At 40.4% G+C, this 21,430-nt stretch overlaps 3 protein-coding genes across 3 annotated transcripts; 2 read left to right on the forward strand and 1 right to left on the reverse strand.

Annotated features, from left to right (window-relative positions):
* The first annotated feature begins 3,969 nt into the window (after nt 1–3,969).
* Nucleotides 3,970–7,954, forward strand: cdc42ep1b (CDC42 effector protein (Rho GTPase binding) 1b). Its single transcript, XM_070924024.1, has 2 exons — nt 3,970–4,420; nt 7,317–7,954. The coding sequence occupies exons 1-2, from the start codon at nt 3,970–3,972 to the stop codon at nt 7,952–7,954; spliced, it is 1,089 nt and encodes a 362-aa protein (XP_070780125.1).
* A 1,900-nt stretch (nt 7,955–9,854) lies between these two features.
* On the forward strand, nt 9,855–16,789 carry LOC139300372 (interferon-induced very large GTPase 1-like). The gene is made up of 6 exons (XM_070923440.1): nt 9,855–9,875; nt 9,991–10,099; nt 10,337–10,924; nt 11,083–11,106; nt 11,484–11,512; nt 11,618–16,789. Exons 3-6 carry the CDS (start codon nt 10,339–10,341, stop codon nt 16,508–16,510), a joined length of 5,532 nt encoding a protein of 1,843 aa, XP_070779541.1. The 5' UTR covers nt 9,855–9,875; nt 9,991–10,099; nt 10,337–10,338; the 3' UTR covers nt 16,511–16,789.
* A 2,395-nt stretch (nt 16,790–19,184) lies between these two features.
* On the reverse strand, nt 19,185–21,428 carry LOC139299924 (galectin-2-like). Its single transcript, XM_070922876.1, has 5 exons — nt 21,405–21,428; nt 20,103–20,144; nt 19,845–19,924; nt 19,531–19,702; nt 19,185–19,331 (listed from the first exon to the last, which is right to left on the reverse strand). Exons 1-5 carry the CDS (start codon nt 21,426–21,428, stop codon nt 19,185–19,187), a joined length of 465 nt encoding a protein of 154 aa, XP_070778977.1.
* Nucleotides 21,429–21,430: the final 2 nt, after the last annotated feature.

Raw genomic sequence — 21,430 nt, forward strand, 5'->3', positions numbered from 1 at the left:
CCTCAACCACAGTTTGCTGGTGCCGTGCTGTAAAAGGACCATGGCCCTCCGGTCCAGTGGAGGAAGCAACCTCAGAGCTGATCCACTGCGACACAGCCCTGTGTGAGTGTGTGTGTGTGTGTGTGTGTGTGTGTGTGTGTGTGTGTAAGTCCATGTACAAGTGCACAGATGAATTTGTTTCTGAGCCACTGCGATTGAACACTCCATCAAATGTCATCAAAGCCCTTTTTTGCAATTTGTGGCTCCGTGGTACCAGATGTTTGACTAACACATTAAATCTACTTGCAGCAGGGAGAGTGACAGAGACGGGAAGCATGTTTGCAGTGTGTGTGTGTGTGTGTGTGTGTGTGTGTGTGTGTGTGTGTTTGTGACAGACGGAAAAACAGAGAGATAAAAGACAGCAAGGCGGACTGAAGAAAGAGTCTGGGGGAAAAAACACATAAAGACAGGAGGTAAAAATGTGTTTCTCATCCGCGTCCTCAGATCCTTTATTTGATGGCCCCATGGCCAATGGGGTCTGCTCTCCCCGTTGCACGCTGTTCCCACTACACTTTTCAACCCCTGCCGTCTGTCTCTGTCTCTGCAATCAGTCAGGCAGCTCATGCAAAACAGGTTTGTTTATGGATGTCTGCAAGTACAACTTACAGATAAATGGCATGTTTAGCAGATCTGAATGTCTTTCTGTATGTTTCTAATGAGGCCAATTTTCCGAATATAGTTCCCAAATTCAGTGCTAGTGTTATATTGTACATGAAGAGATCTGAGTTGAGCTGCGTTTACTGCTCACAAAGCCATGAAGGAAGAAGAAAATCATATAAAAAGCTGATGGGGGGGTAAAAGAAATTGGTTGCTATAAAAGCAAGAGAACACGTGTTAATTACACCATGAAAAGCTGAGAATTAGGCATCTGATGGCAGAAATGCAGCACCAGACAGATGAAAGGGGAATAAATGCTAGTTAGGGATTTAGGTAGTCATAAATCTTGGAACGAATGCTAAACTCAGCACAAAGCAGTTTCTGACATGATTTGATTTTATACAAACTTGGTGTTGACACTGACAGTGGATGTTTGTCTCCCTTGCTAATATTTATCTGCCTCTCACCTTCTCGTGCCCCACAGGCCCTAATCACTCCCTTAAGCTACATGTTACCGAGCTGAGGGATCAAAGTGGTCAGGCAAACATTCTATTCGCCCCTGAACATTTGTCCTGTTGAAAAACTGGGATTAGTTGAAGATTTAGGGAAGGTAATCTTAACCCAGACCAGTGCCCAGTAAGAGCGGCACCATCACCTTGTTGAAGTTGTTATATCACAGGTCCAGATCGGCCTAGCAGCAGCCTCAGCTAGATACTCCAGCGACCTGCGACATTAATCCATCACTGGCTACGGTTTGGAGAGGTCACGTGTTTGGAGCTTACGAGTGCTCCCTTTGCCCTGGAGTCTTTTCTTCAGCAGACAGGAAAAAGGTACTCAGAGTGTATCCAGGAAAAACAGATACACAGGCCCTTTGGAGGTTGTCTGTCTCCGGAGAAGTGATTAATGTTGTGTATAAATCTGTCAGATAGACCTGGCATATATGCAGCTCAGTGTGGTTGAACATGTGCAGGCAGGGGCGCTTGTTTTTATGCCACATCACAACATGTCATGTTAAAGTGTCATTCATTTTTAATTAAGTTAAATTGAAAAATTCAACATCAATATCACATAAGGAACGTGAAAAATGCCAAACACAATTTCTCAGTCCAAGGCGACGCGTTCAAATAGCCTTTTCTGTCCTTCCAGCAGTTCAAAACCAGATAATTAAAAACTAGAGAATAGCAGCAAATCCAAATTTTTGGCATTTGGGTTCGATAGATAACTTAAATAAATGATCCATTATCAAAATAGTTGGTGATTTTCTTTAGATCGACTAAGCTCCTAATTGCATCATTACTAAAATGTAGAAAAGTGCTGTTGACTCAGGTGCTCAGTGCTTGTACTGAAATTAATATTAATCATATGAGTCAGACTTAGAGTCCACAAAAGACTCTTCAAAGTTCCACAGTTTTATAGGCAAGACACACACACACACACACACAGAAAAACATTCCTAGCATCATTCAATCCAAAGTTTTAGTTGCCTGACACATTTATGTGTGCCTGAATGCTCCTGCGTCAGTGTTCGGTCTAGTGTGTAACTCACATCTCTTTCCTTTTCTCTCTGTCTGTTCTCTTAGCTGGCCTTAAGTGAACTGAATGAAAACACAGAAGCCCCCCAACTTGGAAACCATCGGAGAACTAAGTGGATTGAAGAAGGCAGAGAGCAAGTGAGGGAGTCAGAGAGGGAGGGAAGACAGAAGGGATTAGCTGCTAATCCAGTGCACGGACAATCCTGGAGGAGCCTTATCTGTCTTCCAGGATGATGCAGACAAAACAGTTGCTGGATTACGGCACCTTACTTTATTGCCCTTTTCCAGAACACATCACCCTCCTTTTTCCTTTGCTCTGATAACCTCTCAAAGGTCTAGTGTCTTGGGTGCAGAGGGACCAGGGAGCACAGGACAAAGGAGCTGGGGCGACAGGCCTGGTGACAGGATGTCCCATGGACAGTGTGGTGCCACACATGGATAAACCTCTTTAGTGGGAGACGGTGCATGGCAGTGGACCCCCCGCTTTCTGCTTGGACTTTGAGGAAAAGCAGAACAACTTATTGGATGAGACACACAAGATCCTCTCAGAAGATCTTTTGAACACACAAGCAAAAAGGACTCACCGCCAGTAAGCAACAGAGCGAAGACGCTGATGTTTTAATGTTCAGCTGTGTTTTGTGAATTACTTCCTTAAAAGTGCAGGATTACAGGAAGTTACAGAAGGTTTCTGAAGCTAAAAGGAGAAGGCAGGAGAAATATAGAGATCGCGATCACCTCAGTAAACGAAGGGGTGAACATTTTCTAATTGGTCATGCATGTGTTTCATCACTGCTTGAGAACAGTGCATGCAGGGTGGCTGGGATGCTAGAGTAAGTTTAAAAACCACAGAGAACTGAGTAACACCTCAGACATAAACTCAGGTACCTTGTACCTTGTAGGCTATCCTGACACCTAAATAATAGTGAAAGGGAAGCCACAGTCTGGTGGAAATAGGGTGATAAAGTGACTCAATCCAATTACATTTCCTCAACAGAGTTATTTATACATTTCATCAAGTGTGATCTGCTACTTAGAAGCTTCTTTTACGAGGTTTGGGTATAAGGCAAATGAAAAATACTAAATACTCATAAGACTTCCTGGTGAGGTGATCCTCTTAGTTTTGCAAGCAAAATGTAAGTTGAGACTGACAAAAAGACAGTTCTCCATGTCTAAAAAGATATAAAATTAAGTGAACACAGTGTAAACATCAGTCTGTTCCTTTACTGTTGTCACACAAACCAGCTGAGTTGTTTGCCTGAAGTCCCGTCTCAATGTATTTGCAGTTGCGGCTGGACTTTGTATTTCTAAACTGTCATTCACTGAACCAAACCCCAACCTCTCCAACCACACAATCTGTGGTAACCAGAGGAAACAAAGTATGACCTTGTAATTCATCTTCTTTGTTATTTTGTTAGGACTGAAAGCTGCTGTTGTGCAGGAGAAGTGAGCTGAGCATTTGCTCATGTGCAGTAGAAAGAGGAGAAACAGAACAGGATGTAGATGGGTACTTGACTGACTCTACATCCATACTGGCATCTTTCAGTGTAGATCCAAAAGGGAAACCGTGAGGCCAACAGTGGATGAATAGTTGGCTCTTGCAGTGTGGAGAATGGATTACACACACATTCTCTGCCGACTGAACAACCACATATTTGTGTTTCTCACTGTCCCGGCAGCTAATTTTTTTTTCTCTCTGGTTTTACAGTGGACCCTAAACTGGAATTTAAACTTGACTGACATGTAATCAGAGCTCAGACACTCTCATCAAATTAAGGGGAAATTACACAACTTTTCTGTCACGATGAGTCTGGGAAAACTTCCAGGGATTAAGGGCCTTGTGTCTGGCTCTCAGGGGAAACGTCGTTTCAAGAGCGAGCTCTCTGTGGACATGATCAGCCCGCCGCTGAGTGACTTCCGACATACTATGCATGTTGGCCGTGGCGGGGATGTGTTTGGTGACACTTCCTTCCTTAGCAACTACGGGGGCATCAAGGAGCCAGGAAGTCCGGACTCAGCAAACAGCTCCAAGACCGGGTTCTTCACACGCACCTTTCGGCATGTGCGGAAGAACTCTGGTCCACAGCCGCGAGGAGGCTCCCGTGACTTGTCATCCCCACCACCAGACATCTCACCCATCATCAAGAACGCCATCTCCCTGCCCCAGCTAAACATGGACTCCCCCAATGGGTGCAGGCAGAGGGTGCTGTTTCCCAGCTCCATCAGCTCAACAGGTGACTCCTTCTGCACATATGGTGAGATAATATGGATAATTACTTCCAGCATGGGACAGGGTTTATGTAAAGCATCTTAGTGGCAAGATCATCTTCATTAAAAGTGAGCTGAGTGGTCTCAGAAAAGTGAAGCAAAGAGCGATCGCATTCATGTGGTTTATTAAGTGGACATGGTGTTGGCTACAGTGGTGCAGATTCATTCACAACAAATCAACTTCAACTGTGTGTGTGTACATCTACATCAACTTCAACAAATCAACTTCAACTCTGTGTGTACATCTACATCTACATCTAACAGAGCAGTGAACATGACAGTAAGGCTGCACAGTTGAAAAAAGGTCAAAACTCACAATATGAACAGGATTATGTCAATTCTCAAACTGGCTGACTTCCATATGCTGATGCTAGGCTAAACCAATAGAAAAGGTTTAGACAAAGAAAGCTTATTTTGACTTTGTTAACTCAACAAGGACAGCTGGAAGCTTTTCCACTGACACCCAGGATTGATTCAGTTCAGTTTTCAGCTGGACTTTAGTCCTGTTTCTCAGACTGTAGATAACAGAAAGGGCATTACAGGTCCTTTCAGTACTGAGTAACAGTCCTCTCTTAATTCTTTGTGATTTTAAGAGATTTCTTTATAAGGTATGGACTTTTACTTTAATTTGATAGCATACACAGCCTCTATAATCTTGCATTATCATATAGAGCCTTTGTAGCTAAGCCCAGACTCTCAGAATCTTAGATTTCTTTTAAATGTCTGTCTTAATTTTTCTGTTTTCGTAAGCACAGCTACACTCAAACTGTGTTAATATAAAATAACCACTGGGCTGCAGTCAAGTGGTAGAACTGCACCGTATTAGACACCATGAATTAGGCAAAAAAACAACAACTGGTGATGCACTTTAGTATATCATTACAGTTGCAGTTCTTACTATTCACTCTCCAGCAGACCAAACAGCATAAAGAGCTGCTGAGCTGACTTGGTGCAAACAGGACTATAAATGTCAGTGAACACACAAACAGAGAGGGTGAGGTTGCCCTCTCCCTTTCAACATCGTTCCCACATTCCTCCAAGACAACCAGCAAACAGGCGGGCTTCTTCTGAGTCATCGGGAGTCACCTAGGCAACACCTGTACACAATTAGGTCTACAAACACAAACACACACACACTCACAGCTGGTTTGGGAGAAAGAAAGATACTTAGTGGGCATTTCCCGTCATCTTTGTGTGCATGTGTCACTGCCTGGATGCACAGCATAAACACACCATTCATTATATCTGCTAACCAATCAGATCTTATCAGGCAGCAGTGTGCTGAGTCTGGACTGGAAATCCCCCATCTGTCTCCAGATTCCTTACCCAGTTCATCAGGAATTTGCCCAAACTGATTGGATGTGGAGCTGGCATAGAGAGTCAGTGAACTGAAGGATGATGGGAGCTTTTTGTTATCAGTGGGTTTCTCAGTTTGTCATCAATGTCATTATTTCCGTCCATCTTTTCATATTGTCTTTATCCACTGCTTTACAGATCACCAGTAGTGAAAAATCAAAAAGGAGTATTCCAAAACTAGGCAGTCTGTGGGTACCAACTGGCTAATCAGAGAAAAAACTCAATAGCAAAAAAAACAAAACCAATATAAATAGTAAATATACTTTCTCTCAATGTGCTGTACAGGTAACTTGCAAATTAAACCTTTATCAACTGAACATCACTCACTCTTTACTGGACTGTAGAAGCCAGAGTAGGGATTTCTGGCTCAACTTCACCTGCTTCCAAGGTGCATGGAAAAGGAAAAAAGGTCAAAACTCCAGCAACACTTGTAGTATAAAGAACAACTTTATTATCAGAAGAGCACGTTTCGAATGTGTGGGCTTCATCAGGGTTTCACTGGACACCCATCATGAAACACCATGGCAATTTCTAGTTTCCAGTGACTTCACATTCTTCACATACCTCGCTCTCTCTCTCGTTCGTCTCCCTCTCTGCCCCCTTTCAGTGGCACCATACCGCTCTCACATCTCCTCCTGTTTTCTACTGTCTGACAGTTGTAACATTAAGTCTGTCCAGGTGACAGAAAACTCCCTGCAGGGAAGTTGCAGCAGTGGGTTCCTGGGTTGTTACATACTGCCACCCTGTGGTGAAATAATTGAATTGCTAGACTTACAGTAGCTCATACGTCAGACTTAAAGGCCCCATATTATTTCCTCTTGATCGGTTTCTTTTTAAATGTATTATGTCTCTGGTTAAATACAAGATGATTCAGTATGTTGTCCAGATCACTGTATTTTGGATTGTGTGATATTTAAAATCAGTAGATTTGCATTTTGAGGACTATCAAGTAATTTCAATCAACATATTTGATCTCAATAATGCTGTCCAGCTCAAGGTTAAGAGTACCTCCTTTTAACTAACCAAGAGAGACAGACTGTAGTGATGATGTCTTATATCCTGGAGCTGCTCCATAAACAGTGAATAATGACACAGAAACAATATGGCAGGTTTACTGGGATATGGGGACTTTTCAGATTTACTCAAATTCATTCTGAATGTTGCTAATATCTTAATGAGAAACTCTATGAGGTTTTACTGTTCAAATGACTCAAATAGCAAAATGTTAATTCTGATTTTATGTTGGATTTCCCGTCAAGTGTTGTCAGAGGTTTGCACTTTGCAAAGTGAAAATTGAAAGTGAAAAGTGAAAAGTGAAAGGACTTCACTCCAAAATCCAACAACACTACATGCCTGTTAAACATCCCTTGTAACATACCGACATTGAGATTATTCTTGTAGGATTTTATGATGTAATCTACAAAGTTAAAGTGTAAGAATGTCTCTGAGATGTTTTCTTTATGTTATGTCATTAGTTCAGATCATTTCAGTGACCTTGGTGTGTTGTCTTCTTCTGTCTGTCTGCAGGTCTGCAGTCTGGGTTTCTCACTCTGCCCCGCCTTTCTCGCCTTGACAGACAGTTTGAAGATGGAGAGCTCCGGAGAGGGTCTCTACCAGACAGCGGTGGCATCACACTGACACGCTCAGACTCCCTCACCTCGTTCACTGTAGACCTCGGCCCCTCCCTTATGACTGAGGTACTGAGCTTGATTGACAACCAGATGTCCAATCGCAGCCAGGCAGCCGGCGAGGAAGAGGAAGGAGAGGAAGGAGAGGAAGAGGAAGAAGAGGACGACATCTCTCTTACAGAGACGCCTGTGCAGAGCCCTCGGGTGACTTCACCCAACCCTTCCATGGGTAGCGGGTCATTCAGCAGGACCATGAACAACAGGGGGCGCTCTTGTAGCTCTAACTGGACAGAGCAAGAGGAGGAGAGGAGGTCACTGAGGACCCCAGATGTGAGCACTGGGTCTCCTGAGAGAGCGGAGCCTGCAATGGAAGCAGAGAGGTTCCAGAGGGCAGCTGACGTGCTGTCTCGTCATTATGGTGGAGGGTCCTTCACAAAGGGAACGAGGATGAGCGACAACACCACCTCTCCTGCTTTTTCTCACAGCAGCAAAACATCATATGCCTTTTCTGAAGAGGAAGAAGAGATCAAAGTCTAGTAGTTGAAACTCTTAAGAGAGCAGAAACTTCATTCATCCAAAAAAAACTATGACAATGTCCGAGTGACCTGAGTTCTGGGTTCATTTCTTGTCAGAGAGGCTGAACATTGTGTGATATTCTGTTGTTGAGCCATAGAAACATTCTTCCTCTTCTCACAGGCATCTACATGTGGGTGTCATTGATCAACTTCCAGATCCTGGTTTGTATGCACTGTCTGCAAGATGGACACCTGATGCTGAACTTGACCCTGGATCTTCCCCTCTCGCTGCACTGCGTTGATGCCGTGGTTTTACACAGATTATTTAAACCATTCTAAAGATATCAGAATGAGACTCCACAAAATGGATTCTTGTCAAGACAAACTATTCATACTGAGTTTTTAGTATTATCAGTAACAAAGATTTAAAATGAAGTATGAATGAATGGAGTATGCCATACCTGCATTAATACAGTATTAACTGCTGATTGAATATACTGTAGAACAGTGGATTTTGAATGGACTCTGATATTTCTATATCTTTCACACTGTACTTAAACACTCACTACATAGTCATGACGTTCAACAGCAAAGTGTATTTTACATAAAGAGGTTCAGGTTCAAAGGTCGTCAAGTTGCACCTGAAATTTGAGGTTTTATAGCAACTGTGATAAAATCTCTGCACATTGTGAATAAAAGAACTGTAATCAGGAATAATTGTTGTAAAAACTAATATAGTTGTACAATTACAGCTGATATTCCTCGCAAGTCTATGTGATGACTGCACCTGTAACATGTTTATAGGATTGTTTTTCAGGCTTTTATCAGTAGTAGTTTTCTAAAACGATATGGCTGACGTAATAAAGGCCTGATTTGCAACAGACATGTAATTTCATGAAATTTCATTTTTTTTAAAACATTGTTAACTCATATCAAATTCCCTCAACAGCTATTAAGTTGTGTAAATAAACAGTCTAAACTTTTATAAACTTTGTTGTGGCCCAAAATAAAAATCAAAGACATTTCAATCAACAATTAAAATGAAAGCCCTGAAGGCAAAAAAGAGCTGGCAGTATAACATAACTTATGGGTCAAAGAACAGCTGGATCCAGTCCTATGTGAGTGAGGTTTTACTGTAAAGATAGCAGGGAGCAGTTTAAATTAAAACTGAAAGCTTGAGACTGAATTAATGCCTCAGTCCATTTTTGGACTCATATAACTTATAGCAGCAGTAGCTTTGCAAGTAATAGTGTTCATTGTTGTCAGCAGTATGTGCTTGGCAGCACTTAGATAATGTCCCCTTTTCCTGGTGGTCACATGGTTTCAGGGAAATAGAGCCCTTTTACTTTCACTTTCTCTTTTTTGTGAGGGGGCAGGCCCAGCATCTGATCGCCCTATATATAGGATGGGGACTGCAGGGGTTTTAGACAAGGCAGCCACATCTACACAGACCAGACAGAGCTAATGGAACAAAACAAAAGGTAAGCTTGTGCAAAAATGTGTGTTGTTGTGTTTGTATACAGACTTGAAAATCTGAACGTTTTTATAACAGACATTGACCTTTTCAAACAACTTCAGCTTCGGCTGCTTTAAGTCTTTAACAGTAGAGTTTTTAATGGTGCTTACGCATACACCAACAAATCAAATAATTATAATTTATCAAATAATTTGCTCAATCATCTTGAATGGTAATGTACATTTGCAGTTTATTGTTGTATTTGTCTGACTGGCTTTGGCTTAGGTGTCTGTAAAGATGAAGAGCTGATGGAGGCAGACGAGGAGAGTTTGAAACCAGAGGTCATCTGAACTTTTTAAAGCAATATTTCATAAACTAAGGATAGTGAGCTAACCACATATAGTTTTTTGTGCTGATCCTATTATTCTGCATTTTCTTACATGACCCTGCAGTTAATGAGATGAAGGACGGTGCAACCAAAACCGAGGTAAAGTCAAAATCTTTTTACCCACATTAGTAATCATTATCTTACTCATTTAATTTATTAACAATAGGTCTAACCTGGAGAAGTAATTGTTGAATAAAATCACCTGTTTTCTCAGTGTGATCCAGTGAATGAACCTGGTGAAGCTCGATACTCAGAGAAGAATGATGAAAGCACAAGAGGAGAGTCTGAATTCAAGTCTGTACCATCTGCAAACAATGAGAAAGGTAATATTTTAGAATTGATTATACAGTAGGATCAATTTTATAGATTAGATTTGAGTTGAGTTTCAGACATTGTGAGAAATTATGAAAACCTGTTAAACTAATCATGTGAATGTGAGAGTTAGTTTATTACCTTTTTATTTTGTCATTGCATTTCTGCCAACTCTGTATAACTTTGACAATTTTATTTTAATGATTTAAGTAGTATAACATAGTGAAGTTTGTTTTATTTTGTTTCAGTGATGCCTGAACGCACACTTGTGTTAATTGGTGACCCAAATTCCACTGAGACTGGATCAAAAAACATCTTAATTGACCATGATGAGCGAGCATACTTTTCATCCAAACTGTATGATTTGTGTGGTCGACACATCTCTGTCATCAACATGCTTGGTGTGGACAACATTGACAAATTCCCATTAAATCAGGAAGTTCATGCCTTTCTCTTACTGTTACCAAATGGTCTGCACAACAGCCATTACAGCTCAGGAGTGCAGTGGTTAGAAACAGCTTTGGGGAAAGGATCACTTGCTTATTTAATGACAGTTGTGACTTATGAGTCAGATGAAAAATGTGAAAGTGCATTGACAGACCTGAAAGCCAACAGCAGTTTTGCTGAAAAAAGATACCACACATGTACAAGAAGTATGATGGATGAAAAAGAGATAATAGCTCTGCTGGAAAAAATAGATGTCATGGTCACTGAAAATGATCCCCACCACAGTGGACTGACGTGTGATGAAAATCGAAAGCAGAAAGAACACCTGGACCACAAATCCCACAAAAAAGAAAGGATCGATTCCTCAATGCTTCAGCAAAATCAAACAGGTAACATTTTAATGTTGGCATTCACGGATTGCACCCACACTACTACATAAAGATAATGTGGACAGAACCTACATTTTTAACACATCAAAGCTTTGATTTTAAAACCTTTGAAAGGAGGTGTAGGTAATGACTAATCATAGATTTTTGCTTTCTCAAAGACAGATCCTGGAAAACTTACACAGGTACTGGTTAGGTCATTAAGAATATTATTAATTTTGTATACCTGTATACAAATATATAAGTAAATACAAGTATTTGTATGAATATAAGTATTTTAATAGGTATATGAGTGTGAGAGTATAACAGTACTAATTGTTGTGAACATAAAACATATGCTTAAGTTTTCTAAGGTAGTGGATCAGTTACTACAAATCTTTTAGCACATCGTTTAAAGGTTCGATATGGAGTTTTCAGAAAGCCCTTGTTACTAATGACACCGGTGGCCGTTAAGTGAACGGCAGTCAGCATCCTGTTGCTCACGCCGGCACTCCTAGATGATTTTAATTCTTGGTGATTTTAATAAGAATATTAATTTGTTAATGTGTCCCTTGTACCTTAGATATGGATACAAGTGGAGACAAAGATAAGGTAAGAAACTCTAAATTTCATTCACAAGATCTTTTTTACTTTACATCCCATTGTATGACATTATCACTTTTTACATAAAGTACACATTTACTGACTTATTCACAGCAGTCTGTGAAGATGTCTGAAGAGATCAACAGGAAGAAACAACATCAAAGAGAAACTGAAACACTGCTTGGCAGACTTCACCTTCAAGACAAACGTCAACAGAAGTTGTCACCCGAAGATTTTCTTCAAGTAGGTCCACCTGTGAAACAGGACCATGACACATCTGAGAAAGATCTAGCTCATACTTTTCTTCAGAGGTTGATGATGTTAGACTACAGAGCCAGATATATTCCTGTAAGACAAGACGGTTCTCAGGTGAGCCATTCAAATCCTGTTCCAGTGTTTGAAACTGTTGAGACAGAAGACGATGACTTTGAAGCACTTTTTAGCACCAGGGTAGACTCTGATCAATCAAAACACACTCATGTGCATCCAATGGATGTTCAAATGGCAGTATTTCACTGCTCAGACAGCTTCCTTAAGCAGAACATGATTACAAAGTTATCCCAATGTCAGTACGCCTTACCTTTTCTTGTTCCTGACCCAGTCACAATGGATATTGACTGTCCTCTGTGGACTTTCCGACAAATAAGAAAAACCTGGAAGATAACTCAAGTCAAACATAATTCAAACACTGTCACTATGAAGAGTATGCCCATCTGCAAAGCTGAGACACCCATGGTGTCATTCTTCCGCCTGGGTTCACCATCACTGTCTAAATCTCAGCTGATGAATACTTTGATCAACGACCGTCACAGCACCTTCTTCCACAGAAACTGCCCAGGTAGCACCAAGTCTCGCCATTTGATGGATGGTGTGGCAGAGATTGCCTGGTACTGCCCTGCTGGAAAACCCAACGATGCCTTCACGGACTGCATTGCCTTCTGTAATCTTCATGGAGATGCTCTGTCGATTGAAAAACAGCGTGACATACTGACTGAAAAATCTTCAGTCAATGTTGTTCTTGTACCAACTCTGGAAAAAAGCCAGAAAAGTACAACAGTTATCTCAGCCCTTTACAAGTCTCAGAAGCCCCTCATTATTCTCATTGCTGATAATGATTGTGGAGCAGTTCAGATGAAAGAGGGAAAATTCAAAATGGGTCTGAAAGACAGAAGCCAGTCAGATGTTTCTGAAGAACTGAAAGAAATCATTAGAAAAATATTGTCTGGACCACACGCATCCTTCCAGCTTGAAACCATGGCTGATGTTTCTGGAATCCGAGTGGATGAAGATGACAAAGGCTGCAAAAAAGGGAAGTCTGCTGCAATGAAAACAGTACATTTGTTTCAGGGCATGGATGTTTCAAAGATCAAAGACAAGTTTCTCCCTTGTCAAGGCCGACTGTGGCATGAGTGGTGCGAAATAAACAAAGAACTATATCACCTCAAAGGACACGTTGAGATGGAGAAATGTAAAAAGCAACAGCAACTGATGCAAATACGACACGATCAACGCACTGCTTCCTGTAGTGAGCTGATGAAGTTGTTCATTGAAAGCATCTCATCTTTGCCATCAACAGAGAAAGAGTACTTCCTAAAATGGATTCAGATCCTAATAGATGCCCTCTCCACAGACGATCTCTCTTTAATTCTCCAAAGCTATGATGAAAAGTGGTCTGAGGTCTTGGCTTTGAAGAAGAAGCATGACAAATCTGTTCAGCTAAAAAGCAAGCAAACTGAGCTTGAACAAATATCAACAAAACTGCAGTCAGCAACTTTTGGCTTGGAGCACATCTTTAGAGAAATGGGACAGATCTATGAAGCCCATGCATCTCTGCAGGAACAAACAAAGAGGGGACAGAGTGACTGGTCTAAATTCCCTGAGCTGGCTGCAGAGCTGATGATATCAGGACACCCAATGGAGCTGATGGATGGTGATGCAGGTCATGTGCCTTTAACATGGATCTCTAGTCTTTTAGATGAAGTCATCAAGAAAGTGGGCGACCAGAGAGTTTTTATTTTGTCAGTTTTAGGCGTACAAAGCAGTGGAAAATCAACAATGTTGAATGCCATGTTTGGATTACAGTTTGCAGTGAGTGCTGGCAGGTGCACCAAGGGTGCCTTCATGCAGCTGGTCAAAGTGTCAGATGAGATCAAGAAAGACTTCACGTTTGACTACATTCTAGTGGTGGACACTGAAGGACTGCGTGCTCTTGAGTTGGAAGGTAACACCACTCTTCACCACGACAATGAACTGGCAACATTTGTTGTTGGTCTGGGAAACATGACATTGATCAACATCTTTGGAGAGAATCCAGCTGAGATGCAAGATGTTCTGCAGATTGTTGTTCAGGCTTTCATGAGGATGAAGAAAGTTAAACTTTCTCCAAGTTGTGTGTTTGTTCACCAGAATGTTACAGACATTGCAGCTGCAGAGAGAAACATGGATGGAAAGAGACGCCTGCAAGAAAAACTGGACCAGATGGCCAAACTAGCAGCCAAAGAGGAGGTGTGTGATGCTGAGTGCTTCAGTGACGTCATTGTATTTGACGTACAAAAAGATGTGAAATACTTCGCCCAACTATGGGAGGGAAGTCCACCTATGGCTCCTCCAAATCCAGGTTATAGTGAGAGCATCCAAGAGCTGAAGAACATCATCCTCTCTAAAGCTTCACAGTCTGCTGGGATTACTCTCTCACAGTTTAAAAGCAAAATTCAGGATCTGTGGAATGCCCTGATGAATGAACAATTTGTTTTCAGTTTCAAGAACACACTTGAGATTGCAGTGTACAGAAAACTTGAGGTCCAGTATGGGAACTGGACCTGGGACCTGAGGAGCAACATGTTGACCATTGAGAACCAGCTTTATACCAGAATTGAAAATGGTAAACTTGACAAAGTTGAGCTCAGTTTTCTTTTTAAAGAAATGGGCAAAACCTATGGAGAAATCAAAAAGGATATGACAACGTACTTTGATGACAACAGAGACAAAGAAATGTTGGTTCAGTGGCGAGGCCGATTTGAAAGCAAAATCAAGGAGTTTCACGATGATCAAGTGAGAGGAGTTAAAAGAAAACTGGATGAAGTTATCCACCAGAAGAATGCTTGTAAAAAGCTAGATGATGAGAAGACAGAGTTTGAGAACAAGCTGCTACAAAAGAGCAAAGAGCTCGCTCATCAGTTAAAAGACAAAGCAAAAGATGAAGAGGAACTTCAAAAGCAGTTCAACTCTATTTGGAAAGTCTTGGTTAGTGAACTAATTGAGAATACAAAACCTTTTGAGGACATCAACCTGGAACAAGACCAATTATTCATCCTTCTAGAGCTTGGCATTGAATGGCCTCTCATAGATGAATCCAAAAGCAGTGGCAGATACAATAACATATCAAAGGTTGGGAATTACTTTGATTATGTAACCCTAAAGAAGTACCAAGATCTCCGTAACGAAAGCCAGCAACCCCAAAATAGTAAGAAAGAAAACAAGGACACAAGCAGATTGGAAAAATATTCAACAACTGCATGGAATTACTTGAAACAAATTGTTTCAACAACACAACAAAAAGGGGAACATGACTTAAAGAGTGCTTTCCCGTATGAAGAACAACAACAGATCAGATCCCTCATCGACAATGTTGAAAAACTGTCCCTTGATGCAATCAAAAGCAAACCTGTAGCTACAAGAGGCTACAGTCCAACTTACTTGCAAGAAGTGGCCAAAAATGTTCAAAGAAAAGTGACAGAATTTGGATCAGAGAGGATATATACACTAAAGAAGGAGTTCACAGTTGATCTCTTACTGTATGTGTTTCACAGAGCAGGGAGTTGGCTTTCACAGTCCCATGACAAATTCAAAAGGGACAACGACGCACTCACTTATTTAGAAAGTAAGAAAACTCATTATTTCAACATTTTCAGAAGCTTCTGCAAAGGAAACTCATCTGCTGTTGTGCTTGGAGAACTGATCTGTGAAAAACTGAAGGTTTCCACTGTTGAGGCTGTCTGCAACAAGACTGCCATTGATCTCGCTGGAGAGATGAAGTGCGGTTTCCCAGCATTCAGTGAGAACAGGTTGAACTTGGAGAAGCATGTGTTGAAGTCACTGGCAGAGAAAGAGGACTTTGATGGTTTCATCACCTACATCCGACATCCAAGGAACCAAGTCGAGACTTTTATAAAAGAGGAAGTACAGAAATACATCTTCACAGAAAACAAATGTAAAGCACGGAATATACTCAAGAAAAATGTTGAAGACATCAAAAAACATGTGACTCAAGCTTTATTTACTGCAACAGAGAAAGTCAAAACTCAGAGAGGAAACACAGACATGTGGGTGGAGGTATTTTCCAGTTTGCTTAAAGATCAGCTAACATTCACCATTTGTGTTAAAAACTTCAGTGACATAAACAATTTTGACTTTCTTAAAGAAGCAATAGAGAAAGGCCTTGTACACGTCATTAGGGAGATGAACAGCCTCTCACTGGATAAGATGAAGGAATTCAGGCTGAAGCCTGATCAAATCCTCATCGACCAGCTGTGTAACTGCTGCTGGGTAACGTGTCCATTCTGTGCAGCTGTTTGTACCAACACCCTGGAAGATCACAGTCCTGATGACCACAGCGTGCCTTTTCATCGATCTGCTGCAGTCAATGGTGTGCACTTCAGAAACACAGTGGAGCTGAGTGTTGACTTCTGCACAACAAATGTTGCAAGTGATGGAAGTTTTTATCCTGATAAAGATTCAGAAGTGCTCATTCCCTTTAAACAGTACCGAACTGCTGGTCCATGGTATGCTCACTGGAGAATTACCCCTGATGAGTCCAAGCTGAAATATTGGACATGGTTTGTGTGGCAATTTCGGGAGCAACTGCAAGACCACTACAAATTAAAGTTCCAGGGCCTTGGTGAAATTCCGACCGAGTGGAAAACACACAATAAAGAAGAAGCCATTAAAAGTCTGGATGAAATGTTCGCTCTGAGTGATCCAACAACAACACTCACAGGCGTTTACTGATCTTATCACTGACAGGAGAATTTGTCTGTGAGTAATAAATGTGGACAGTCAATGAATCACTACAAACTACAGGCGATTAGACTGTTTCATTCAACACTTAAAACAAAAGAGTGCAAAAGAACAAAAGTAATCTGCGTAATGATAACGTCCGTATAATAATATTATTATTAAGTCAATGTGTTTTTTTAAGAGAGAGAAAGAGGACTGACTAAATTGTTGCATGTAAGGATTGATTTTGTTTTTCTTTCTATTAAATCAAAATTTTGAGTCCAGTGAACATGGAAAGAGTTGGAGGGGGGGGGGGGGGGGGTTGAAATGATCAACCTTTATACAATAAGGAATGGATGGCATATTTCTTTGTTAACCTGTTTGACTAATATCTAAAAATCGCATCTAATCTAATCATGTCAAACAAGAGTTGTCTGTATTTTTGTTGTAAATCTCTAAATTTCAATTGAATCATGTTAAAGAACATATTCAACATAACTGATGAAGGATGCTTTATGTTTGTATGGAAGTATTTATAAGTTTTCATTAGTGTTATGTTTATCTAATTTCAACCAATCTGTTGTTGAATCCACATGCGCATGAGTTTTGTTGTTTTGTTTATTTGGAATTTTGCTGTGTCCTTACTATTCGTGATAATGTCACAACAATATAAGTGGTGTGAAGAAAATATATCTCAAGGATTTTATCATTTATTAATCATGCAGAGAAAACACAAAAACAACCACCTCCCATGTTCTTACATTTGCTTACATATGATGTTGTTTTCATAATGTCCTCTCATGTTCTTAATGGCTATAATGAGTTATAATGAAAATAAATACGTCATATCTGCTGAAAGACCATGTGTCTCAATTTACACCTTTAAGACCTGCCATAGACCACAGTACATTCATGCCTTATGTGTATTTTTTCATATTCACGGATTTTTCATAGTATTACTCGCAGTGTAAGTATTATATGGTAAACATAATTCTATAAAGATTTCTACTTCAGTCAGACTTTTGTTTAACACAAACACACACACCCTGGGGGAAACAGCTCTACCTTTCACATCCAGAATAACTATTTATATAGTGAATAGACTCAATGTCAGAGTTACTCCCTTCACTTCCCACACACGCAGTCAGACAGTGAAAGGCACTTTTTACATTACTGACTCTGAGATCATTCAGAACCATTCAAATAAAAGTTTGGAGTGGGAAAATGTCCTTAGTAACTGTTGTTAAAATCTGAAATATTTTGATTGCCACCTGGCATTTTAGTGTTCTCACTCAATCTAAACGAGACGCATAGTCAATCTCGGCTTTGAGATTAAGCATCGTGGTCATAAACTTGATACATGACGATTGAATTCATTTTGAAGGATTTGGTGAAAACGCAGATTAAAGTGCCAGGAGTGATGAAAATAAAAGAGTTGATTGCTAACACGAATGAGGACACACGGATGAAGAAAATGAAGATGAAATTCAGAAGATCCAATAATGAAGACTTTGTGACACGAGCAAAGATTTTGAGTAAGATCTTTTGAACAAAAACTGAAAACTTTGTGAAACCGACCTGCCTGAAGAGAGAAGGCATCTGTCAGACTAAATGTCATAATAACTATAAAGATCCTTGTGTGTTATAAAAGTAACACGTTGGTCCTTTTAGCTATTGGCTGAGTATGATGGAGGATAAATAAAGCCCTGATACAGGTTTGTTGGCCCGGGCATACTGTTTGTAGAAAAGCACACCTTTTGAAGATGACCCATTGTATACAATCATCTTTTCATGTGTTATCCTTAAGAGAATAACATACATAGCTTCAAGCTTTCTGAACAAATCTGATATCCCTCAAGAAAAGGATTCTTCATTCCATATTTCTCCTCAGTTTGCACGGGCTGTTTTTTAAATTATTTTTTGATCCAATTTCCCATTTCAAGATGAAATGAGAGAAACATCTGTTGATTTCTATATTTTGAATTCTCTAAAAAACACGATCCAGTTTTTCATTTTACATTTGTAATGGAATAATTAGACAATAAATAAATAACTGATAATACACAGGCATAATGCCCACGTCTTTATGATTCTTTGAACCGTTCATTCAAAGGAAGCCGTTGAACTAAATGTACTCAATGTTTGACCAGTTCTTCTGCTCCTTGATTAGCTATATGTTGAAATGTTGAGGAGATTCACGTTCAATTCTACCTTTTCTTTTTTTGTGTCATTTATGTGCACAAATTCATCACACTTCGCTTCTCTGGCTGTGTGTAAATGTCTTGGGTCACAGATAATATCAAATAAAGGCAGCAGTGAAGTCCAGGTACAGTGCCAGGTTCATAGGTTACACAAGTGATCGCTGTAGTTACTATTTTTGTATGTGATTTGTTGTCTTCATTTGATTGCTGCTCTCTCATAACTAGACTGATACTGTATGCAAAGTTAGTGTTACTGTTTGGGCCAGGACTTGGCCATAATAAGCCTTCAAAAGACAACAAAACAAGAGATAAACATTTTATATTACATGGACAGGACATTTTTAGATAAAGATACATTTCCAATGTACTGAAGATCTACATCTCTTAATGATTAATATTACGTACAATAACTGACCAAGCCTCAAAGTCTCGTCTTCAACCAAACTGATAAACACAGCATGCATGTGTTACAGCAGTTGTGTCTCTTAGCAGATCTTGAAGGAAGTCAGTTTGAAGTCTCCGGCGATTTTGATGTAGCTGATGACATCCATGCCATCACGGTTGGGAAACTGGACCTCCTGTCCATCAGGAAGCTCCACTTCAAACACGTCTCCAGCCAGCTTCAACACAATCTAAAATAGAAAAGATACTGATTTTTAGCAGAAGATCTCTGAGACTGAGAAAAGCGCTCCAAACTAAACCCAAACTACCTGCATGGCGTAATATCACAAAGGGTAAGTGAGGAAACTTTATAAAAATCCTAGCTAACCCTTCCACAGGTATTTCTTCACAAAATACACACATCTTCACTTCCTTCAGAGATTCCCTCACCTTGACATCTGAGCCCCTCTGTAGGGGGTTGTGTATTTCCCGTTTCTCATCTCCCCAACAACCACCAGTCTTTGAGTTGCAAACGAGAACAGCTCCGTCAGTGTCATCATGGAAACGGGGGTTAAAGTGCAGCGCCAGGTCGTCTGCACCACAGCCGAGGTCGATCTGGAATCTGAGAGGATCAGAGATTGTGCAATAAATGTTGTCTTAATGTCAAGATGTTTGAAGAGTTTAGAACGTCACACAGGTTCAACATTAGCAAAGTGAATAAGAGAGAATGTATGGAATAAATGTAATGTGTTTGGTTCACTTACCTCTCAGCATCGTACAGAATTGACCCTTTTACTTTCAGCTGATCTCCAGCTCTCATATTCACATTCTTCAGTTCAAGTTGCTGAGAAACACAGTTGTGCAAATCAGAAAATGAAAGGTTGCTGTTAGTCATGATGGTAGCAGACATTTTGAACTATCAAATATTGATATCTGTCCGGAATTTTTATTCAGCAAATTACAAATCCATAATCCGTTCATGTGCAGTGAAATAAAACCAGAAACAAAGCAGTTTAGCTTACCATGCTCATTTTGGCTGCTGGTGTTGGTGAACAGTCCTGGAGCTAATGGAAGATGATGTTGGCACACAGGCACAGTCTTCAGTCCTGGAAAACAAACAGTAAGTGTGTGACTGTGAAGTTTCACTGAATTTATAATGTAAAGCACAAAAGATTCAGTGAAAGGACTTTTAACAGTTACAATGTGACCCATTCATCATCATCATCATCATCATCATCATGACAGTCAAGAAGCCTATTCAATGCAGAGGCACTGCTCTGTTTAATCAAAGAAGATTAATTTACTCCTTGATCCGGAACAAGTTGTGAGTAACAGCTGCCACAGTGAGCTCTTCGTGTCATCATTGTTCTCCATTCATTAACTGTGCGTGAGTTCACTCCATGTCATTTTCTGTGACTGCCTGATGCCTCCTTGAAATTCAAGGAACGTTTCTGTAGGACCTCATTTTTTATTTTCTATCTAATTTCAATAAAATAAGGCAATTTTCAATTTTTACCTTTCGTTTTAAGGCTAATAAAGACTTGTTCAGCTAATTAAAGAATGATTCGCCCTATTTTATTTTCTCCATCAGTGTCCCCAACACGGCTGCTTATGCAATTCAGGCCTCATGTAATTGGTTAATGACGTTCAGATATCCGATCTCATATAGGCTTCAATACAATCTGGTGTAATTCATATTTATTTTGATTATTTTTAAACCACAGTGGGGCAGCAGAAATTGCAGGGCGTCTGTGTAACGACTGTCACCGAGTGTAAAAGTCAACTCGGGGAGTTCATGCAGCACACAGCTTCTCTCTCTCATCCGCACATCAGGAGCACTGGGCTTGAATTTACCGAAGGTATTAAATAGTGTTGCTCTTTGGAACAGCTGTCTGGAGGAAACGCCTGGCCTTTGCATCATGTTATTACTTTGGTTATGACGGACAGGCAGACATATGATCTCTAAGCTAATTCATATTCATTTTTAGGCTATTTGTTGTAGTTCAGGGTGGGGTGAAAATAGTGTGGCGCTCAAGCCTTTCAGCAGCCACAGAACCTGCTCACGGTCCGCAAATTCGGTGGCTGGAAAACTGTTTATTTGCCAGCTCTTCATTTAAAATTTTATTCAAAAAAATAAATAAATGTCATGGGAAGGATCCAACGACAATATAAATAAGACTCGGGGGGATCTCGTTTGTTTTATTCAAATAATAATCCGCACCCCAATAATTTACTGTCCCTCATGTAGCGAGAAAGTGATCAGTGCTAAAAGATTGGAGTCTTTACTGACCTCCAGTGGTCACAGTCAGGGACTGCAATATTACATTCGTCAGCGTCAATGCTGACATAA

The sequence above is a fragment of the Enoplosus armatus genome, chromosome 17, assembly GCF_043641665.1.
Source record: "Enoplosus armatus isolate fEnoArm2 chromosome 17, fEnoArm2.hap1, whole genome shotgun sequence".
NCBI classification, from domain to species: Eukaryota; Metazoa; Chordata; class Actinopteri; order Centrarchiformes; family Enoplosidae; genus Enoplosus; species Enoplosus armatus.